Consider the following 24,335-nt stretch of genomic DNA (forward strand, 5'->3'; position numbering starts at 1 on the left):
AATATACCACTTGACCTTGGCAATATATCACTTGACCTTGGCAATATACCACTTGACCTTGGCAATATACTACTTGACCTTGGCAATATACCATTTGACCTTGGCAATATATCACTTGACCTTGGCAATATACCATTTGACCTTGTCAATATACTACTTGACCTTGGCAATATACCACTTGACCTTGGCAATATACCACTTGACCTTGGCAATATAAAATGGTTATGAAAATGGTTTATAGAAATATTTTGAGCAGATGGTCAAATTTATCAATTATTTAGATAGAACCAAACTGAGGTAAACATACTTAACGCAGCAAACATAACTGTTGCATCACAAAAACGACATCCTGTGTAAAAGAATAGTTAGCATCAATTAGGAAATAACTTCAACTTTTACAGGATACCTTTGAAAGGTTGCAAAAGATCTACAGACCGCATAAAATATTTTAACCAATAGTAGTTCTAAGCCTTTTACACGCCAAAGTATTAGATAAATACAATATACTATCTATACACTGAGCAGTCACTAGTTGTTGGTAGGAATTACTGACAGATTTTTCTTTAAATTTCAGTTCATTTATTCAGACCTTTATCATATAACTTACACGTCATCGTAAGTTAGGAGGCTTGTAGGAAACATTTCTTTCAAACATTTCTTAAAGTTATGCATATAAGGAAAAGATTGACTAAACCGGCTGTTTATTTTTAATAGGTATAAGACAGATCTTGTATTTATATATATGCATGTATATAAATCTCAGTGTTTGTCTTTTTGTTAGTCTTTTATCTGTTGTCTCTGTGTCCAGTTATAGCAATTTAAATCTAGCAATGAAAAATCTGATTCACAGATGACTTGATCCTGGGACCTCCAGGTCTCAAGACCAACCATCTAAACCACTACACTACAATCTGTTAACCAATGTAATTAATGTACATAATATTAATTACATTGATTAAAATACTCACCCTTGAAGCGGTTGGGGTTTTCAACTAACACAGTATAGTTGATACTTATTAAGCTGGTTTCAAACAAGGCTATTGTTTTAGTAAAGATTTAAACTACTAGCATAATAGGTGAATTAGTCAAATTCATTTGGTAATTATTTTATTACCCGTGCAACGCTGGGCATTCAGCTAGTATATATATAAATGTGAGTGTCTGTCGCTCGTATGTTCAGTGATGGCGATAAAGTTTAGGGAATGACAAATCCACTTCGCAATGGCTTTGAACTCCGAAGCTTCAGGTCTGCAGAAACTTTGTTCACTAAACTGAACTCTGTTGTTCACAGCTTACTTGTGCACATAGTTATTACATCTGCAATCTTTAATGGCTACTGTTTAAAATACCTACGCTCCACACTTGAATTAATTTACTGAAAAAAAAATTTTATTAGAAGAAAAATACCCCCCAGAAATCCTCAAAATAGTATAAATAAATAAATATATATATATATATATATATATATATATATATATATATATATAGCATAAACTTAGTTAAACTAACAAAACACATAGAAATTAACAAACACTTTCATTTGAAAGTTAAATGATAAATAAATATTGGTTTTCGGTAAAAAACTTTTTTATTACTCATGCAACACCGGACATTCAGTTAATATATGTATAAAACAGAATCATCAATTTTCAAATACCTATCAATAAAACATAATGAAATCACCGGTGCAAGAATGGTCACAAGATAACTTACCATTATAAAGTGAATGCTAAATAAATCTATCAAAGCCATATGTATTACAGTATTGCACGTTGTCTTTGGCCACAACGTGAGAAGAGAAACACTGATGACAAAAACAAAAATATATTTCACTCATAAATAATAGGATAGCAAGGCTCAAAAACATCCAATAGTAAATGACCTGCCACAGCTGCTCAGGCTTATTAGCCAATTAGATGATAAGGAAAAGAAATCAACGTGGAACATGTTAGAATATTTAGATTGTATAACAAGTATGTGGCATGCCAGAAGGGATTTTTTGTTTTGTTAACAAACATAAATGTTTTAAAATCATAAATTCATGTACTAGCTACAACTGTTTCACAGTTTTACAATTTGAAAAATGCAGTCAGTCAACAGTTATGATGAAAGATGATGTGGCAATATTATCTCCGGCTGTAAAGAGCTCCACCTTAATGCTTGAGGCTGTTATCATAGACTTCACCTTGTCAAGTATATTGTGAAACACCCTTATGCAACTTTAGCTAGAGTTTTAGCTACAAACCTTTGCACATGCTCCTCATTTGTGTTAAAGGTATTTGATCGCTGTGACACGCATCGAGCTTCAATCCATCAGTATGCGTACGATAAACCAACTTTTAACTTTTCTACATGATTTTGTGACAGCAGCAATTTTTTTTTTGCTGCTCTCTATAATGGCACCACCGATAGTTGGAGCACCAGCTCAGCTGCAGATAGAACCGATTGCTATACGCAACCAGAGTGTGGATCCGTGCGACAACTTCTACGCCTACGCTTGTCCAAACACCATGTGGTCTTCAGCCACCCTTGAGCCAAACGAAACTGAAGTCACAGTTTTTCGTAGAATGTGGGAAGAAAATGAGAAAAGAATGGAAACAGTTCTGCTTGCTCCGTCGAGCCGATTGGACGCTTCGTCTTCAGAAGTGAAAGTGAAGGATTTTTACCAGTCTTGTCTTGAATCTGTGAATGGACGTGGAAACTTTGCAAATAGCGTTCTGGAGAAGGCGGGAGGCTGGGGTGCAATGGGAACCTTAGATGAGGGTGCATTTAATTTTACAGAGGCTATAAAAAAAGTTCGTGTTGACTTTTGGAAAGATGCCCTGTTTACTGTCTCTGTTGGTCAGGATTGGATCGATGTACATCTCAACTCTATACAGGTTATTAACAGTCTTCGAATTCTTTTGTTATAAATCAGTTGTCTTTTGCAAACATGATAACGCTAACTGAATGATTGTTAGCTAACTACAGATGACAAACAAGGGCTAGAAGCTATTGACTATTAACTCACAATAAAAATGATATGATTGACGGCTGAGAAGTAACGGAAAAAGACTAAATATTAACCACCGGTAACTAATGCTAATGAGTAATAACGGATGACTATCTACTGGGGACTAATAAGGGATGACGAACTACTGGTAACTAATAACGAATGACTAGCTACTAGTAACCATCGGTAACTAATACTAATACGCGACCACAACATCGGGCCTCCTAGCCTCTATGACCCTGTCAGTGTGTATATTGAAATCTTATATTTTCCCTGTGCTAACTTCTGCCATTCACTGAGCAGGTGCATCACCATTTCACCTCTTTCGCCACCCATTCTACATTTCCTGCTGCCCATTTTCTTTATGATGCGCACGTCATAATTTTTCACGAAAAGTGCCTGATCTCGAGCAGGTAGAATTAAGCATCCTGTTTCGTTATTCAGTCAGCTAGTTTTCAACCAATTCTATGTGTGGGTATTTGTTTCTTCTACCTTCCTACTTTACTGACTATGAAGAGCCTCCTTCTTCCATCTCTCAGTCCTTCCTGTCTGACTTCCTCTTTTCTGCTTTCTAACGGTCCTTTTTGTACAAGATCATCTAAAACTGCATTTTTATCCAATAAGTTCTCTTTCCGTAGTTTGACAAACTGCAATCCTTATTCCATATACTTACACATACTTACACTTACATGTACTTCGTATACTTACACATCCTCAATAGAAACCATTTCTTTACATTTTCTATCTTTGCTGATGTACAGCCTGTGTACTTCAGCTTTTAGGTAGAGTGTGTGGTTTATTGTCATCAGTTTTCTTACCTTTTCATCCATCTCCTTCAACTCATCAACAGTCCAGTCAACTGTTCCTGCTGTGTACCCACCACCGCCACTGCCCGTGGGTTCATTGCTTTAATTATATTCCCTCCATAAAGTTTTGACTCTATCAATTTCTTAATCCTTCCGTAATATTCCTTCCTGACCTTCTTCACATATTTCATCTTGAGCCTATCTGGATCTAGTACTCCTAGGTACTTATAATATCTTTTAGGTCTTGCAACACCTGTCCTTCTGGCATACGACTACCTGAATCCTTTACCTTATTATTATTATTGTTATAAAAGTTTTTCTTCACAGTCGTGTGGTGATAGGTGACTGGTTTTAGTCGTGTTGAGTCCGGGTCTTAACAAAAGGCCAAAGGATCCAACATCTTCCTCAATTCCACTAAGAGAGGACCTTCCTCAAAATTTGAGCTGTTCCTAAGATGGCTGTTTTCTGTATAGTCCCAAAAGACATGTTCACTCCCACCTCGGCCAAGTATGCTATATGCCTTATTGATATTGTTTCGAGTGCTCCAATTACTATTGGTATCACTTCAGTCTTCACTTGCCACAGTCTGTTTATCTCGAACCCAAGCTCTTTGTATTTACCAATTTTCTCATCTTCCTTCTGTACTACCCTTGTGTCTCCAGGTATTGCTATGTCTATGACCTGACACTGTTTGATTTCTTTGTTTATTAGTATCAGGTCTGGTCTTCTAGCTTCAATAACCTTGTCTGTCTGCACATTGAAGTCCCATAGCAGTTTCACTTTCTCATTCTCTAATACAGCTTCTGCATGGTGGTCGTACCATTTTTCTGTGTGAGGCAACTCATGTTTCTTGCATATACTCCAGTGCACTGCACTTGCCACTTTGTCATGCCGCACTTTATATTCTGTCTGTGCGATCTTACTGCATTCGCTGACTATGTGGGACACTGTTTCATTTTTCTGCTTGCACAATCTGCATTTCAGATCATTTGTTGACTTTTCTATCTTGGCCTTCCTATAGTTGGTTCTTAATGCTTGATCCTGGACAGTAATGATCAGGCTTTCAGTCTCTCGTTTGAGACATTCCCTCTTCATCCATTGCCATGTCTCCTTTGCTGCTTGATCCTCTGTCTGTCTTAGATGTTGTCCGTTCATTGGCTTATCATGCCAGTTTTGCTTTTGTTAAGCTTTCTGATGGTTTCTGTACTCTTGTCTTCCATCTTCACTGTTAGTATTTATGATCTTACCAGCTGTTCTTATAAATTCGACTGGGCTGCCTTCTGTGTACTTTTTCAGACTGTGACTTTCGTAATTTACTGTTTCCTCAACACTCATTAATCCTCTTCCTCCTTGGTCTCTTTCAACATATACTCTATCTACATCAGATCTTGGATGAAGACCTTTATGCATTGTCATAAGTTTCCGGGTCCTTCTGTCCAGTTGCTGTAACTCAGCCTTCGTTCACTGAACAATCCCTGCTCCGTATCTGTACAAGGACACAGCCCATGTATTGATAGCGGTAATAAGATTTCCAGCAGTCAGCTTTGATTTCAGCACATTCATGAGCCTGTGAATGTATTCCTTCTTGGCCTTAGCTCTCATTTCAGATTGTTTTATGTCGTCTGCCTCCATAACTCCTAAATATTTGTAGCTTTCATCATCTTCTAGTTCATGGATTTCCTCTGCCAGTTAGTTTCCCTCTTATGATGGTGATGGTAGCGCACTTATCTAACCCAAACTCTATACTGATGTCATCACTGAAGATTCTCACTGTGTGTATCAGTGTATCAATCTCATTCTTGTTCTTCCCATACAGTTTCAGGTCGTCCATATACAGTAGATGGTTAACTGTACATTTGTTTTTGAGATGGTATGCTGGTTTAACTTTGCGCAGTACAGTTGTGAGGGGTATCATTGGCATCACAAACATCAAAGGAGAAAGACTGTCCCCCTGAAAGATACCTCGGCTAATTGATACTTTTCCTAGTTCTTTCCCTCCACTTTCTAGCTCTGTTTTCCATTATTTCATACCTGCTGTCATGAATCTTTTGATGTTTTCTGAGATCCCTAACATATCCACTACTTTCATTATCCATGAGTGGGGAACCATATCATTTGCTTTTCTGTAGTCAATCCATCCCATCACCAAGTTGGTTTTTCTTGCCTTACTGTCTTTCTTAACACACTTGTCTATTATCAATTGATCTTTAGTTCCTTGACTTTTTCTACTACATCCCTTCTGTTTCCATGGTAGTAGTTCATTTCTCTCCAGGTGTTCATAAACGCTGTCTGAGATCATTACAGTCAGTACTTTTGTACATTATTGGCAGGCAGGCAATCGGTTTATAGTTTGATGATATGTTGCCTTTGCTTGCTTCCTTAGGTACTAGCACCGTTCTGTTCTTCCTGTTGTCATCCATGATGTCAGAGTGCCTCTCTTGATAATCTCATTCATCTGATTCACAATTCTTGTGTAAAGAGCTGTGAAGTTTTTGACCCAGTAGCCCTGTACTTCATCCGGTCCAGCGGCTTTCCATGGTGATAATCTCCCAAGAATTCTTCTTAATCCCACAACATTGATCTCCATTTCAGTTTGTTTCTTTAAATCTTTGTAGTCATGTTCAGCCTCTTTGATCCCTTTGGCATCTTTTTTATGAGTGTGCGGCCATGCCCATATGTTACTCCAGAACTCCAGAGCAGCATTGGGCTCAGGCGTTGGTATCTGTTTCTGTTGTTTACCTTCTAGGCTTTGGTAGAATCGTTTCTGGTCTGTTTCAAATAGATGGTTTGTATGAAACTGATTCACTCTGTCAGAATATGTCTTAATCTTTGCTGCTGTGGATGTTACTCTCTGTTTAAGTTCCTCAATCACTCGATCTATTCCTTTTTTCTTCAGCCAATAACCTTGCTCTATTTTTCTTGTGATGAATTGCCTACCTTCTTTGATATTATTCATCTTTGCTAGATCTTTACGTGTTTTCTCCAGTTTTCTTTCTAGTCTCATTTTCCATGCCGGTATTTGGGTTCTTTGGGTATTATTATTATTATTATTATTGGCAGTTAGCACAGCATGATGTTAAGATAGTGTTGGTATTTTTGGAACTCAGGTCAGAACAACTAACCTGGGAGATCCAAAGTCTTCCTTAGTATCCTATCTGATTCCAGCAGTCAGCAAATTCTCCTTTTGGGATTTCCTTATTGTCAACATTTAGTTTGATTAGCTCATCTTCTGGGTTCTTGACTGCACTTAATGCTTCAACCACTATAGGGAAAGCTGTCACATATGTATGTCCTTCAACCACTATAGGGACAGCTGTCACATATGTATGTCTTCAACCACTATAAGGACAGCTGTCACATATGTCTGTCCTTCAACCACTATAAGGACAGCTGTCACATATGTATGTTCTTCAACCACTATAGGGACAGCTGTCACGTATGTATGTCTTCAACCACTATAGGGACAGCTGTCATGTATGTCTTCAACCACTATAGGGATAGCTGTCACATATGTCTGTACTTCAACCATCAACCACTATAGGGACAGCTGTCACATATGTCTGTACTTCAACCACTCTAGGGACAGCTGTCACATATGTCTTCAACCACTATAGGAACAGCTGTCACATATGTCTTCAACCACTATAGGGACAGCTGTCACATATGTCTTCAACCACTATAGGGACAGCTGTCACATATGTCTTCCAGGCCTTCCTCAACTGTTTTAATAGATCCTGATACCTCTCCACCTTTTCCTGTTCTTTGTCTTTTACTCTCCCATCTCCTGGTACAGCCCCTTCAATCAGCTAGGTGTGATGTAGCTCCTTATCCTTCAATACTATATCTGATCTTCTAGCCTCTATCACATGGTCAGTTTGAATATTTATATTTCACAATATTTTTGCTGTCATTCTCTTAGACTGTTTTTGTCTGGTTATTATACTGCTTTTTAGATGCTTTGATTCCACTCCATTTACATAGAACTCGATGCACTATTCTTATCATTTTATGATGTCTTTTTATGTACTTCGTTGTTGCTATCTTACTGCATTCACTTAAAATATGGAATCCATTTTTTACTGAAACAATGTCGAGCCAAACATCTAACCTATGATCAAACTTCCGAATCGAACCATACATTCGGTGAATGCAAAGATGTTACACTAAGCGCACTTCCACTAAGCCACGCAGCCAGCTTGCCTTAGCTTGGAATAATTGTACTTATAATCTTTACATGTCATGATCTCTCACACAATCATGGTCTTCAGGTGTGTTAGAATAAACAATTATTTTATACTACGGCAAGGTGGCTGCGTGGCCTAGTGATTAGCTCGCTTGTGTGCAAAACCAGAGTTTCTGAGTTCAATTTTAGTGTGACATGGTTTCCCTGTTACCATATTTTATGGCTATAACTGAGATATGCATAGCCTGCAACAGTTTATAAATTGTTTATATATATTGTATTATATGCAATGCCGAGCATTCATTTGGTAAAGCCGTGAGGCCAGCTGGTAATTGTTATGTGTGACGCAGCATCGTTATGCGTATTTTAACCGATGCAATGAATATCTTCACCATTATTAACCACTATGCTCAGTTAGTCATGTAGTCTAATGGGAACACATCTCCAGAGCTGGAGATGCCAAATTCAAATCCAGTACAAAGTGAGTTATTCATGCCTGAAACTTTAATGCTATAAATGGGCGTATGGCCGACAAACAAACACTTAGATTTTTCCCACGACCAAACACGAGCGAAACGATTGCTTGGGAGATTTATGATAAATGCATATGTGCACACAACTCCTGAACATCATTCATCACCAGCCATCGCAAACCCTTGTACCGAAATCTCATAAACAAATTTAACCATTTTTCATTGGAGTCGGTTAAGTATAATAACGATACAACACACATATAAACTTATTTAAATGTGTAAAACCAAGTCTTTATTATTTGTAGAAAATTTTCTACACCTTAACCATCTGATCGGATTATACATAAATAGACAGATTAATTGGGTCTGAAAAAGTTATTAAAACTTGACAAGCCTTTTTTTAATCAAAATTAAGACCGATAAACGAAACGCCGAGCGACAGAGAATAGAACCATTAAGTCGTGCGCATTTCACGAAAAAGAAACGTGCACATTTCACCAGTCTATAGCATTGTCCAATTGCCAAAGGTTTTTGTTATTAACGTAGAAGTACTGAAAAGCATTTGTTTCTTTTTTGCCGATTTCAAAGTAACTGACATTTTGGACACTTATGAGTACTTTGGTATTCCAACTGATGTCCAAAGCAGTGAAAGTAAAAGAAATGACGATGATATTTTTTGTAACGATTCCTATGAGATTATTACAATATTTAATTATAAGAAGAATTATCCGATTTTATAAGATTTAATTATAAGAATAAGCATTCGAATTTACAAGATCGAAGTATATAGTGACTGATGTTGGGCAATATGTTACTGTTATTATTTTTTCTAAATAGTTTTGTTCAATATATTTAAAAAATTTTTTATATAACTATCACAACTTCTTGATATTGTTAGCTATGACGTTTTTAAATGTAAACAAAATTGTGCATTGGTTTTCTATTACTACTGTATTACTATATTAATAATATTGGTTCTTCTAATAATACCAGTGCATTATACTTCTAATATTGCATTTCTCCTATTGCGGGGGAGAGATATAAACATATAGTCTTTTCCTTTCATTATTGCTGTTTGTTGTACATAATAACACCCAGTACATTACAGCTACCATTGCAGCTATCCTATTGCACTGCAGCGCCATTTGACTGCTAACATTGCATTTCTCAACCATCAGTACCTTTTCTTTTTTCCATTATCACTTTGGTCGTGGGCTATATGACAAGGGAATTTCTAGTTAATTTATGTCTGGCAATGCTGTGTGAGTTTGGGTTTCATCATTCAACATTTTGGTTTCAACTATAACACTAGTTGTTAATAATAAGCTATTAGTCAGAACCCAGATATATGTGAACACATCCATAAAGATTTTGACCGGATAGTAAGTTAACCTAGTCATAAACTAATTCACCGCCACGGCGAAGGTCATGTATTGTTGTGTGTTGTATGCGTGCTGTGTAAAAATTAATAATTTGTTGTTGTATGTTTAGATATGTACAATAAAATGAGATTATAATTTGTATTGGTTGTTTTTAGTCATGTGAGTTAAAGGTGCGTGGGGAACTGCATTTATGAAAAGGCATGAGGGGGGAACTGAATGAGAAAGGTTGGGAACCCCTAGTGCAGTGTATTGGATAAATACTTGTCTGCAGAACTGGAGGATTGTTGTTCAAATCCAGTTCGCCACAGATTTCTGTTGCGAACTGGATTCTGACAACATGAAAACTTGTCCATTCTTAAAACTTGAAACATTGCTACAATTGGGCAAATGGACAGATGAACAGATAAACATTCATATTTCTATTTATAGATTGTACCATAGCCTTATTGTATGACTATTACTAGCCAAATGCCTGGCGTTGCCTGGGTAATCAAAAAGTCTTTGCACAAAAAATTCCATTTTATTTAATGTATGATAACAGTTACCATTCTAACTTTCAAACTTTGTATCATGAGAAAAGTTTTTGTGTGCAGGTCAAGTAATTTAAAAAAAAACAACTGTAAAAGTGTTTAAATGTAAATGTAAAATGATTAGCAAGTAATGGTTAAATAAAGTCTGTTTTGTTACGATTAGAATAAAAAATTATTTGGCATTGATACGATTAATATGAACTGAAAAGACAAAACGAAAATCTTGAAAATGTTGAATTAATAATACAAATTAGTGCATAAAAGTGTGTGTATAAAAAAGGTTACTTTTGCTGTAATCAAAACTTTGAATACGACGATGCTGGTACCTCTCGATACTGGTACAAACGTAAAAATAATATATTGGACAGTCTTTGTCTGGTACTTTGTCTGACTGTACGGAGAGAATGTAGAGGCTATTCCTACTCGAAATTATAAAATTGTTCATGTGAAAAGTATTAGCCTTTATAGAATTAGCAATCGAACCTGAGAGAAACTTGAAATAGGAATGCAACGGCATATTTAATAAATATAAAGTAAAAAAAAAGTAATGGTAAGAAAAAATTAGCTTTTAAAAAATTTCAAAAAATAACAAACGCAAAAAGTAATATTAATTAATAATAAAAAGTGCACATTTAGCATTGTCAATCGCAAAAAAATACATAGTACATGTATACAATAAGAACAATGAGAATAATAGGAATTGCTTAGCCTTGTGGTTAGGTGTGCGTGTTTACAAACTTGCGGTTGTTATCTTCGTGAGTTCAAATCCAGTACGAAGCAGATTTTTCATTTCTAGATTTTAAGCGCTAGAGCTGAACAGATGAACAACAAACTTTGAGATTTATATATACATGTATATAGTATATAGACTAACTATTACTATGTGTATATAGACTAATTATTACTATGTGTATATAGTATATAGACTAATTATTACTATGCGTATATAGTATATAGACTAACTATTACTATGTGTATATAGTATATAGACTAACTATTACTATGTGTATATAGTATATAGACTAACTATTACTATGTGTATATAGTATATAGACTAACTATTACTATGTGTATATAGTATATAGACTAACTATTACTATGTGTATATAGTATATAGACTAATTATTACTATGTGTATATAGACTAATTATTACTATGTGTATATGGTATATAGACTAATTATTACTATGTGTATATAGTATATAGACTAATTATTACTATGTGTATATAGTATATAGACTAATTATTACTATGTGTATATAAAATAATTATTACTATGTGTATATAGACTAATTATTACTATGTGTATATAGTATATAGACTAATTATTACTATGTGTATATAGTATATAGACTAATTATTACTATGTGAAATGACAGAGCTGTTACCAGACTTGGTCAAAAGGTTAGCAATGTCAAATTATTACAGGGTGGTCTTAAAATGTCTACCAAACAAAATAGCTATTACTTTTATTATGAGATGTCTCCAATGCTATATTAAAACACAAAAGCTAGTCATCATTCACAAGGTGGCTACTAATAGGAAGGAGGCAACTCCATGTATGAAATGGTTAAAATACAGCGAAGAAGAGTTAAGAAGCTTTACTTTGATCAATTTTAGTAAATTCTATAGAAAAAAGAATCTTTTGAGTCTCTAACGTAGATTTCAACAACTAGATTTTGAAATTTAAATAAAAATTTAAATTTTTAGATTGATAAGCTATGAACAAGAGTACAGTGAACAATAACCTTAAACTAACGATGTTTTTATAATCACAGTATTGTTAACAATTAGTTAATGAATATCATTGCTTACAGATTGGACTCGGTGGACTGACAATCTCATGGTGGGAATATGTAGATGGCACAAACCAAGACCAGGTAACTTTGGCTCTTGATCTTTGATCAAAGATATTCTTGATCTTTGATCTCTTTTTGGTATCTATTGATCTATTGATTCTTTGATCTTTGATATTCTTACCCACAGGATGCCTCTAAAATGAGGAAGTTAGGCTTAATGTCTTTTGGTATTTATAAGTTGCTTCGTATCATTTTAAAATGGCTAGAAGGTCATGAAGAGTGAGCAGATGTTCTCTTGATGGGCTCCATAGCTAACTGCTTTTGTTTGACACATTAACCTGCAATAGCAGCTTTCAGGCTATACGGAACTGTAGATATAAAAAATAAATATAAATAAATATATATATATTAAAATTATTATATATATATTAATAATATATATATATTAATAATATTATATATATAAATATCAAATAAATAAAAATATAGATAATAATAGCAATGCTTTATCATTCCTGGCACGTTCAGCCATGAATGCCATGTTACTATTATAAACACCAGTTCCAAAGGATATTACTGATGTACGACGAGTACTTCAGCAGAAATCTGTATTAATTTAATGCAGTGAGAACTTTGCTGCAGTGTACATGCAATGTTCTTGTAGCTACATGCTGCTACGCGGTATTTTATGAAGACAATCAGCAAACTTGTACTAAGAGACTTTGGAGATCAGCTATCTGAAGAAGAGATTGATGACAGAAGTGAAGAGTTTGCTGAAGATGTCTTTGGGTTTGAGATGAAACTAGCTAATGTAAGTTCGCTTACAAATGCTATTTACAGAGAAATCACGTAATTGATTTTAACCAGGGGTAACAATTATGGGCAGAAATTTACAAATAAAGTTGTATCACATTGTTCGAGCTTTTTAGCGAACCGGTCATAAGTTTGTAATTAGTAATGATCAGTTGCATGACTTCCAACTGTCTACACTATATTTGAACGTACATCTATTTCAACTGTCCGCAACTCTAGGACCACAGGCTACCTTGAGAAGAAAAGTTGAATCACAGCCTGATTGCAACAGGCAAACAACTTGCACATGATGATGATGAGCCTGGGTTAACATGTCTGTGTAAAAGCACCATTACCTAGTGAGATCGGAGATGGGCAACTGACTAGCTATATAAGGGAAATGGAGTTGGCTACCAGCTGTGTAAAAGTTGTTGACCGGTGTGTTAAATACCCAGCTGCCTTAGACGAGAAACATAGGCTATATGATTACTTTAGATGCCTATAATAAGTGTGTGAACAGTAAGCAGGGTCTGCTACAGTATTACTAATGACTCTACTGAATTATTGCCGTACATCTAACCACAGTGTTATGCGCATTAAACAACACCTGTGGTGAATACATGTATGCGATATTTTATTCCCAATGTGCGCATTAATTGAATACCTTCATAGATTAAACTATTTTCAAAGCTCGATGCTGAGGTCACTTCTCCTGAAGATTTTGTGCCCTATACTATTAAGTAAATGGGAAACTACTTAAAGTTAGTGGTACAGGTTATATTACAAAACTTCTATGGTCTGTCATTTATGCTACTTGAAACTTTACTGGCTAGTACTTATATATCTACACACATGCACGCAAACGAGAGTACACACGCGCAGGCACGCACGCACGTGCGCACACACACAAACTCATACAGACTCACAAACATGTATATGTAATTATGTATGCATAAATATAATTATCAGTATATAAGTATAAGTATATAAGTACATGTATATATAAATATAAGTTTAAATATATATATATATATATTTTCAAAGTTGGTCGTTCATCTGTCCAGCTGTAGCTATTAAAATCTAGAAATGAACAATGCACTTCGTACTGGATTTGAACTCACGAAGATTTTAACTAGGACACAGGCTTGCGTAAGCTTTTTCTAATACCAATATAAAACATCAAGCCTCAGGGATAACTAGATTACTAGATTTTAATTTTATCGAAGTTCATGAGTTACTGTTCAAAGCATAGACTCCTTAAAGAAAGGACTGCACACTGTGCCGCTCGGGGTTTGGAACTACGGTGCTAGATTCATAACAAGGACCTTTTGAGATGTGGGCCTTATTTATACTATTCCAGGGTTCCCACGCAGTCGGGAAAGTAGGGAAAAAGTCATGAATTTTAAAACCTGTTTTCCAATTCTTTAAGGAGTCTATGGTTCAGAGAGTCATTGCAAATCTAAATGAACACAAAGCAAAAGGCATAAATGGAATTCCCACGAAATTAGTGAAAGCGTGTTCACTTGAGTTATCAAAACCTTTGGCCTACATATTCAACATGAGCGTAAAGCATGCGTCTTCTCACACAAAAAATGAAAAGTGTTAAAGTGTTATCCATATTTAAAAACAAAGGCAATAGGCTTTTATCTAATAACTATAGACCTATTTATATTCTACCGCTTTTCTCAAAAATCTTTGACCATCTTATTAACCAACAAATCCATAATTACACTATTAAAGAAAACATCATTGCAGAATCTCAATTTGGATTTCAGAAAGGGAAAGGAACTCGTGAAACATATATATATATATATATATGTTTATCTGCGCTATCTGTCCTATATATAGGACAGATAGCGCAGTTGGTAAGGTATTGGGACAGTGATCATTAGATCCTAGGTTCAAACCCCAACAACTGCACCCTTCTGGTGGTCCTTAGACAAGACCCTTGCTTGTATAACGTCTACAACCTCTATGATGAGCGCAGTGCATTAACCAAAACCATGCCGGCTCGAACGTCGCCCGGTCAAACAATGTTCGCGCTGCCTGTAGCTGAATCAGGACAAGGCAGCGAAAGATGGGCTACTGGTTCAAAACGGATGAAATGGACTCGGACTGATAACACGGACCTCATGCAGTGCTACTTTATGAGTGAACCTCAAAAGTGAGGCTATATGGGACGGATGCGTCAACTGTGGAGGTGACGTCTTGGAGGAGATGGGTATATTAAGCCACTGTCATTCCATCTTGGCAGCTGCGGCTACAAAATAAGATCAAGGACTTGCGCAAGAAAGTTAGTAGGCAGTGAAAGATCTAACCACAGTTTGGAGCGTCCAAAAAGGGAAGCCACAATAAAAACCACAATAGAAGCTCTAGTAGCACTCTCGGCACGACTGAAGCTGTACACCAAAGACCAATAATGAACAAACTGTTCATCAGTAAAAGGTGAACTGCGGAGGCCAATGGCACATCCTCACCGATCCAGCACCTCAAAGTTCTGGAAGGACATCTTGGAGAAAGAGACTACTCACACTGCAAATTGGCTGAAGAGGCTTAAAGAATGCTACCAACACACTGTGGCTCAGCAAGGATTCACCATCAGTGAAGTGGACATCAAGTGCAGAGTGCAGCGTATGAAGAACTGGGCAGCACCTGGCCATGACATGATTCAAGCCTTCTGGTTGAAGAAATTCACATCACTTCACACTAGAATGGCTAAGCAGATGGAATGCCTAATAGAACAAGGTGACCATCCGGAATGGCTGACCAAAAGACGAATGGTTCTTCTGATAAAAGATCCAAAGCAGGGGCTGATTCTCAAGAACTATCGACCAATAACGTGCTTGCCCACCACCTGGAAACTGCTCTCAGGAATAGTTGCAGACAAACTGGAAGAGCACATGAGTCACTATATGACCAGCGCTCAAAAAGGAATTGGGCGCAACACCCGAAGAGCCAAACATCAGTTACTGGTGGATCGGACGATCTGTCAAGACAGCAGGAGAAGGCATACCAATTTTGCCATGGCTTAGATCGACTACAAAAAAGCCTATGACTCAATTCCCCATAGTTGGATACTTGAGTGCCTCAGTATGTACAATGTTCACCCTGCTCTTGTTGCATTCATCAAGATGTCAATGACCAAATGAAAAATGAAACTGGAGGCTAATGGCAAAAAGCTGGCGAGTGTAAAAATTAAGCGAGGCATCTATCAAGGTGACTCCTTATCACCGCTGCTCTTTTGCATATGCCTAAACCCTCTAAGCAATATGCTGAAGAAGACTCACTATGGGTACCAGTTTAAGAGTGGCACCAAGATAAACCACCTCTTCTACATGGATGACATCAAGCTGTATGCTAACAAAGAAAGGGACATTGATTCGCTAATACACCTCACTCAGGTATACAGCAAGGACATCGGAATGACCTTCGGCATTGAGAAATGTGGAAGGCTAATTCTTAAGAAAAACCATTCTATGCTCACAGATGGCCTAAGAATGCCAAATGGTACCATCAAAGATATAGAAGAAGGGTACAGGTACTTGGGGATTATGCAAAGCAACATCAACCACGAAGCCGAGGTACATCACAAAGCCATTACTGAATACAAGAAACGCCTTCGGCAGGTCCTACGGAGTCAGCTCAACGCCAAGAACCAAGTCATGGCAATAAATACCTACGCACTGCCAGTAATAAGATATCCAGCAGGCATAATAAAGTGGACTGAGGAAGCCATCAAAGAAACAGATATAGCAACTCGTAAACTGCTGACCATGCATGAAGCACTTCACCCAAAATCTGATACTACTAGATTGTATTTCGATAGGAAAGATGGCGGTAGGGGGCTCAAAAGTGTACAGCAGACAGTGAAGGAGGAAGAGCAAAGCATCGAAGCCTATGCAGCCTGCATGGCCACTTCAGATAAGTTGCTAGCTGAATTTCAATCGGCTGCTCTTACAATGTACCTTCGCGCTGATGATGAGGAAATTGACTGGCACACGAAACCTCTTTATGGTGCTTACCACCGACAAATATCTAAGGTTGGCGATCTTCACCAGACATATATGTGGCTGAACAAAGGAAACCTAACGACCAATACAGACTCGCTAATCATGGCAGCCCAGGAGCAAGTGCTCCCAACAAGGCAACTCCAAACGAAAATCTATCACACTAGAGACGATCCTAGATGCAGACTGTGCAAAGATGCACCTGAGACCATCCAACACATCATCAGTGGATGAAGCAGCTAGCAGGAAATGCATACATTGAGCGGCATAATCATGTCACAGGTGTTGTGTATAGAAGTCTATGTGACAAGTATGGCCTTAATAAACCACAACACTGGTGGAAAACTCCTGGTAAGGTCAATGAAAATGACCGGGCTAAGATCCTCTGGGACTTCTACATCCCAACTGACAAGCATGTTCTAGCAAACCAACCAGATATAGTGGTGGTGAACAAGGAGAACAAGAGGGCTACTATCATAGACATGACAGTACCCAATGACTACAATGTAGACAGCAAAGAAAAATAAAAGGTAGAGAAATATCTCTCTCTTGGAGAAGAGATTGAAAAATGCTGGGATGTAAAAACAACTGTAATCCCAGTAGTCATTGGGGCACTGGGCGCAATAACACTGACGCATAAAATGTGGCTTGCCCAAATACCAACAACAATAAACTCAGGTGAGTTGCAGAAAAGTGCGCTATTGGGAACAGCTAAGATCTTGAGGCGAGTGCTCAAACTCCCAGGTCTCTGGTAGGAGACCCGAGTTAGAGCAGAAACTACCATCCATACGGGTTAACCAGGGTGAGGAAACAATTTATATATATATATATATATACACATTTATATATAGTGTTCAAACTTCCAGGTCTTTGGTGGGAGACCCGAGTTAGAACCAAAATTTTCCTCCATATGGATTAACTGGTGTGAGGAAACAATTTATATATAGCTATACATACATTTATTATATATACGTATATGTATATACATAAATATAAATTCATATATAAATATATTATTATTACATTATTATTATGGTTGCTGACATTTCAATAAATATGTTTTGTGACTGTCTTGAAATGTTGCAGGCAACCTGGTACAGTCTGCCTGCAGATGATCCTCATGCTCACCAAAACAGAGTCAGCATTGGAACTCTCAACAATCTGTTTGATGAGGTATTGCTCAGTTGTTGTTTCGATCTGCTAAATCACCCCACTTTTTTCCTCACACTTGCCACCCACTGGCCTTCCAGACAGACTGGTTCAAAATGTCACTCAGTGGCACCTGCCAATCTTGCTTGCCCCTGGGTAACAATGGTAATTTGTTCTCTTTTGTAAATGACAACATCCAGCTACCAACGCTAGCTATTATTACACTAGTGTGTCAGGTGTTAAACATGGTCACTAGGTGTCACTAGGTGTCACTAGGTGTCACTAGGTGTCACTAGGTGTCACTAGGTGTCACTAGGTGTCACTAGGTGTCACTAGGTGTCACTAGGTGTTTACTAATTCAAACCAATGGTAAGAATCTGGTGAACACTCCTTGTGTACATTTAACACCTACTTTACAGTTTGACTGGACGTACCTACTTACCAGCATGTTTAGTGATGCAGGCGTCACTCCAGACACCAAAGTAGTTCTGCTGGAAAAGGAGTTTCTCTTTAAGTTAAACACTCTCATCAAATCTCTGGATAACAAAATAAGGTAAATCTGAGTGTCTCAGACATGTTTTAACATGTGCCATATCCAATCAATGACTCACCCAAGGTTTTTTGTTCCTGATATGGCTGGAAACAAGCTTGCAAGATTTTTTAAGCTACAAGGTGCTACAGACTTGGCACAGATGCAGCAATGAAGCAATTGTGTTTGAATAATCTTCATAACACCTCCGCCGGTTCTTGTGGGACTCCAACAACACACCTACAAATCTCCAATCCGGCATTCTAACCATTGGGCCATCACTTCTCTCTTTTGTAATGCAATTATATTTTGAGTAAATATGAGGGTAAAAATTAATTGGACAGAAAGAGGCAACAAGATAAAGTTCAACCCTTGAAAAAAACAGTGAAGAAAGGGAACCCTGAAATAACCAATTACATGTGGTTATTGTCAGAATGAATTTTATAGGACTTCTGCAGGGTTTTTCACACAAATGAAGTCAATGAGTTTTATGATAGTGATCACAGAATTTCAGCTGAAATAGATATTTTACACAAATTATTGCTAACTGAAAAAATGAAAACAATACCACTTTGATATTGATTGTCATTGTTCACTATGATTTCGATTTTCTTCAGTCGAAGTTGGTGGTCCATCTGTGATGACATTGATAAATTTACTACCAGAAAGTTTCATAATTTTAATGACAGCAGACACCTAGTTATACAAGTTTTCTCTGTGGATTCATCTTTGTGAGACTACTTTGTCAAAAACTCTGCCATTGTTGCAAAAGCATCATTGGTTCCTCGAATACAAATGAAATGTTTTTTACATAAATTGACTGACTTCCTCTTTTTATCGAAGTTGCTGCTAATCGGGATTACTGGTCATCTATCAGTTCCAGATTGGGAGTCACTAATCAACTGTTGTGAAATGATTTTCTCTTGTCTTTTCTCTCTGAGCATAAAGCACTTACTCTCTGAGCACAAAGCACTTGCTCTCTGTGCATAAAATACTTGCTCTCTGCGCCATGCATTCTTTAGACACCTTTTCTTTAGACACACTCCATAGCTTCCAATTTGAAAGCAAGCAAAAAACTGATCTTTTTATTCCTGTATGAATGTTTGGTGGCTAAAAAGTTTTGTTGAGCCAGGAAAATAGCTCCTGATTTCAGCTCAGTAACTTACCATTTTTTATTGAATGCTAGCTAACACTCATCAATCGTTATGGTAAAGTGAAGGTAAATATTTTATTCATTAAAAACAGTTTCCTGAGATATCAGGTATTTAGCATACAATTGATGTCTAGTGAAAAAATAGTTTGCCAACTCCGTATGGAGCCCTTAACACACACACACAGCCCACATTCCTCTTTTTAAGTAGTCTCATTTTTATAAAAGGTCTCCTGAAAGGTCAAATAGCAAAACTTGACGACGAAACCTCAACAAAATCCATGTACTGCATGTAGTGTGTTATCTAGTGGGGACATATTAGAGCGGCAAAAACAATAAAACGTTCATAAAATTTAAGCATTTAATTATTTATTACTTATACCGAGTGGCATATACCGAGTGACGTATGCCGAGTCACGTATACCGAGTCACGTATACCGAGTCACGTACACGGAGCCATGTATACTGAGTCACGTATACTGAGTCACGTATACTGAGCCACGTATACCTAGCCATGTATACTGAGTCACGTATACCGAGTCACGTATACCGAGTCACGTAAACCGAGTCACGTAAACCGAGTCACGTACACCGAGTCACGCACACCGATCCGAGTATCCTAAATATTATACCGAATATAGTAAACATTGTATACTAAACCATGTGTTCTAAATTTTCCAAAAATGATGAATTTGTTCTAGAAGAGAAGTGGAGTTTTATTACTAACATTTAAATCCAATAGTGGTTAAAAAGCAATCACCAACCAAAAACACTGATAACAGTTGATCTTTCCTGTGGCTCATTTTCTCTCAACCTCCGTTCCTCATTTTTTGTTACGTTTGCTTCCCGTTTGTTCACTTTTAAAATATTTTGGTTGAAAGCTTAGAACTTTATTCATAAAACATTAATAATTATAAATCAACACTTTTTGTATAAGGTCTTTAGATGTTTATTTTTAAAATCAGCCATGTTGATTTGTTGCAGAATCTTGAACAACTACTTAACATGGAGGCTTATGCTTGGTTTTGTTACCGACTTAGGCGCTGAATATATTGAGGCAAATAGAGAATTCTACACAGCTCGCACAGGCCAGTCAGAGTTCCAAGGAATGAATCAGTACTGCCTTGAAAAGGTGCAAAAACACTTTGATGCTGGATATGGAGCCCTGTATGTTAAAGAGCATTTGCAACTTGATGACAAAGTGATGGTAAATAATAATCAATTCATTTCTATGATTTTGTGTGAAAGATGAGACCGGAGTACCACTAGACATCTCTAGTACTCTCTGATACCTATCAGTAATGAGCTGTTGTGTGTCTTATGACGTCTATGGTCATGAGTAGTATAAGATGATTGGTTGTTTGAAGACATGAAGGACCTGAGATTTCACCTACACAAGTATTATAATTATTGTTATTAGTATTATAGTAATTGCTATTATAATAATAATTATTATTATAGATAATTATTACGATAGTCATTATGTATAATATTACTGTACGATATAATTATTAATATACATGTAGGTAAATATTGTGATTATTATTATTTATAATATTACTGTATGATATAATAATTAATACTATTATTACTATTTTAGCTCTTATTTTGTGCATAAATCTTGTTTTTATGGATTTCATATACAACCAGAATAATACTTGAATTATCTAGCATACATCATAAGACTACATCATAGGACTACTGCATCATAAGACTACATCATAGGACTACATCATAGGACTACATCATAGGACTACATCATAGGACTTCATCATAGGACTACATCATAGGACTACATCATAGGACTACATCATAGGACTACATCATAGGACTACATCATAAGACTACATCATAGAACTACATCATAGAACTACATCATAGGACTACATCATAGAACTACATCATAGGACTACATCATAGGACTACATCATAGGACTACATCATAGAACTACATCATAGGACTACATCATAGAACTACATCAGAGGACTACATCATAGAACTACATCATAGAACTACATCATAGAACTACATGTATGTAACTTTATTAATAAGTTATCTGAATACCCGACCTTGTTGCATGAGTAATAAAAAAGCTTTTGCACAGAAAATCAACATTTGCCTACCATTTCATTAACTACCATTAATTAATTATCATTCTAACTTTTAAATGAAGTGGTATGTTTGTTTCTGTCTGTGTGTCCGGTCAACCCATAATTTAAATATTTAAAAGCTCGAGGCATAGCTATAAAGATTGTAGAAAACATTTCCTACTTCATATGCTGCACGTTTGTTCTAGATTTAAAATAGCTTATAAACAGTGACAGATAATGTAGTTGCCATTTACTAGGTTTCTTAATTCAATAAATTTGAGTAACTAATGCTATTAACTTGAGCTAATATTTTAATCGTTACTATAGTAAGAGCCGTGTTTGTCCGAAGCCGGTTAAGAGCGTTAGAAAAAAGATTGCACCCCACAGGAATCAAACCCGTACATTGGGATGCATATATGTTAAGTCAAGCGCACTACGACTAAGCCACACAGCATGTTGCTAAGGCTAGAAATAATTGTGCACATAATAGTTACATATTAGGATCTCTCACGATGGACTGCAAGAGTGCTAGCAAGGACTTCAAGCATGTGTATTTTAACCAATTGCTATTAACTGGACATACGACGAACACTTGATTTAATATATATATATATTTTCTATTTCATCATGACAATTCATTTTGTTTTTAATAAAAATACACAAAGTTCATGGCAAATGACTGTCAACAAGGACACCCTGTGAGTGAAAAACCAGCAACAGAAAATCTGTTGCTGGTTTTTCAACAAATTACAAATGAAATTTTGTAATTTTATGTAAAAGGTTTTAAAAACTTTTTGTTTAGTTTAAAAAAACAGTGTTATTAGCTTTGGCCTGTGTAGCTAGTTTTAAATAACATAAAAGTTATTAGTATTATCCTTTAATATCCAGAATTTACACACTTCTGAAGATTGGGAGTGCGATGCAGTCAATATTATTAAAAGTTTATGAAATTCTATTTAACAAAAATACATTTTTGCGTTTGCAAGCTAATATAACGGCACCTTGTATGGTGAAATAAAATAGCGAAGGAGCAGTGGGATGAATTGGGTGCTGCTCTTCTTGTACCAGGTGACTTTAAATAACAGAACTGTGGTAATAAAAGAATTGCAGATTTTTATTGCAATACCAGACTCCTATGAGATGCAATATGCACTATGTACTGTAGATAGAGGAGATGATGACATACCTCAAGGGTAGATTGGTTGACCGTTTGAACAGAATTGAGTGGATGGATGATGTATCAAAGGCAGTTGCTGTAGAGAAAGTTAGATCGATAGCCGACAATGTTGGATATCCACCTTGGATGACGGACACCGACTATGTTGATGCAGTATATAAAAGGGTAAACAAGTCACTTACCTAATTGTGTGCAGACTGCTATAGCTGTGTAACACACATGTAATAGCTGTATTGTGAGATATGGCTGGTCTGTTACAGCTATCCCACCATATAATATAATCGTAATATTGTGAGATATGGCTGGTCTGTTACAGCTAATCCCACCATATGATATAATCGCAATATTGTGAGATATGGCTGGTCTGCTACAGCTATCCCACCATATAATATAATCGTAATATTGTGAGATATGGTTGGTCTGTTACAGCTATCCCACCATATGATATAATCGCAATATTGTGAGATATGGCTGGTCTGTTACAGCTAATCTCACCATATGATATAATCGCAATATTGTGAGATATGGCTGGTCTGTTAAAGCTATCCCACCATATGATATAATCGTAATATTGTGAGATATGGCTGGTCTGTTGCAGCTATCCCGTCATAAAACATTATAATATTGTTACATAATGATAGTATGTCTCCTTTTCACCACTTCAGCGTATTAGATAATCTTGGCTTTCATTCCATCTGTATATTTGGAGTTATGCCACCAGGGATGCAATAGTATGAGATGTAAGACTAAAACTTCAGTTGATGCACGAGTTAGAATCAAGGTTTGAGAAATTGCAACATGGAATAACAATAATGGTTTGATGATCATAAAATATCCAGTAGTATACAAAGGAAATGGTTCAAACCTAAGGCATAGTTTTTGTTGTACAACATTTCTAATTTAAACCAGTTTACCACATTGCAGCTGCATATCAACAAGACAGCATATTTAGAAAACCTGATCGAGATTGGTCAGTTTGAAATGGCAAGGACCAATGAGAGGTTGAGATTAGGTGTAAACTCAGCTGAGTGGGATATTGATGTAAGTAATCACTTGAACTCTAGGTGAATTTCAGCTGTTGACTGCCATGCTTTGTCCAAAACATTTTCTTTTCCTTGATACTTTCTTGTAGAAATAAGGCTATCATCTGATACTCCTTTTACAAAACACAGTCTATTTACTGTTATCTTCTCATAAGGTCGCTTGGTACCATTCTTTACCAAACTTTGATCTATTCACTGTGATCTCCCTTTCACTCACTCACTCCCACTCCCA

At 36.5% G+C, this 24,335-nt stretch overlaps 2 protein-coding genes across 2 annotated transcripts in view; both read left to right on the forward strand.

The window, feature by feature from the left end:
- The first annotated feature begins 2,396 nt into the window (after positions 1–2,396).
- LOC137386431 (endothelin-converting enzyme 1-like) lies at positions 2,397–2,912 on the forward strand. The gene has a single exon (XM_068072838.1). The coding sequence runs from the start codon at positions 2,397–2,399 to the stop codon at positions 2,910–2,912; it is 516 nt and encodes a 171-aa protein (XP_067928939.1).
- A 3,895-nt stretch (positions 2,913–6,807) lies between these two features.
- The window catches only part of LOC137386448 (endothelin-converting enzyme-like 1), a 28,230-nt gene continuing 10,702 nt past the window's right edge, over positions 6,808–24,335 (forward strand). The window contains exons 1-8 of the mRNA XM_068072839.1: positions 6,808–6,813; positions 12,184–12,246; positions 12,830–12,976; positions 18,051–18,137; positions 18,533–18,666; positions 20,777–20,999; positions 23,049–23,225; positions 23,985–24,101. Of these exons, the coding sequence (XP_067928940.1) occupies positions 6,808–6,813; positions 12,184–12,246; positions 12,830–12,976; positions 18,051–18,137; positions 18,533–18,666; positions 20,777–20,999; positions 23,049–23,225; positions 23,985–24,101 (954 nt within the window). The remainder of the gene's footprint in view (positions 6,814–12,183; positions 12,247–12,829; positions 12,977–18,050; positions 18,138–18,532; positions 18,667–20,776; positions 21,000–23,048; positions 23,226–23,984; positions 24,102–24,335) is intronic.

Source organism: Watersipora subatra, chromosome 1, assembly GCF_963576615.1.
Source record: "Watersipora subatra chromosome 1, tzWatSuba1.1, whole genome shotgun sequence".
Taxonomy (NCBI): domain Eukaryota; kingdom Metazoa; phylum Bryozoa; class Gymnolaemata; order Cheilostomatida; family Watersiporidae; genus Watersipora; species Watersipora subatra.

Coding starts and splice junctions, on each gene's coding strand:
- LOC137386431 (XM_068072838.1), top strand. CDS start 2,397: ATGGCACCACCGATAGTTGGAGCACCAGCTCAGCTGCAGATAGAACCG.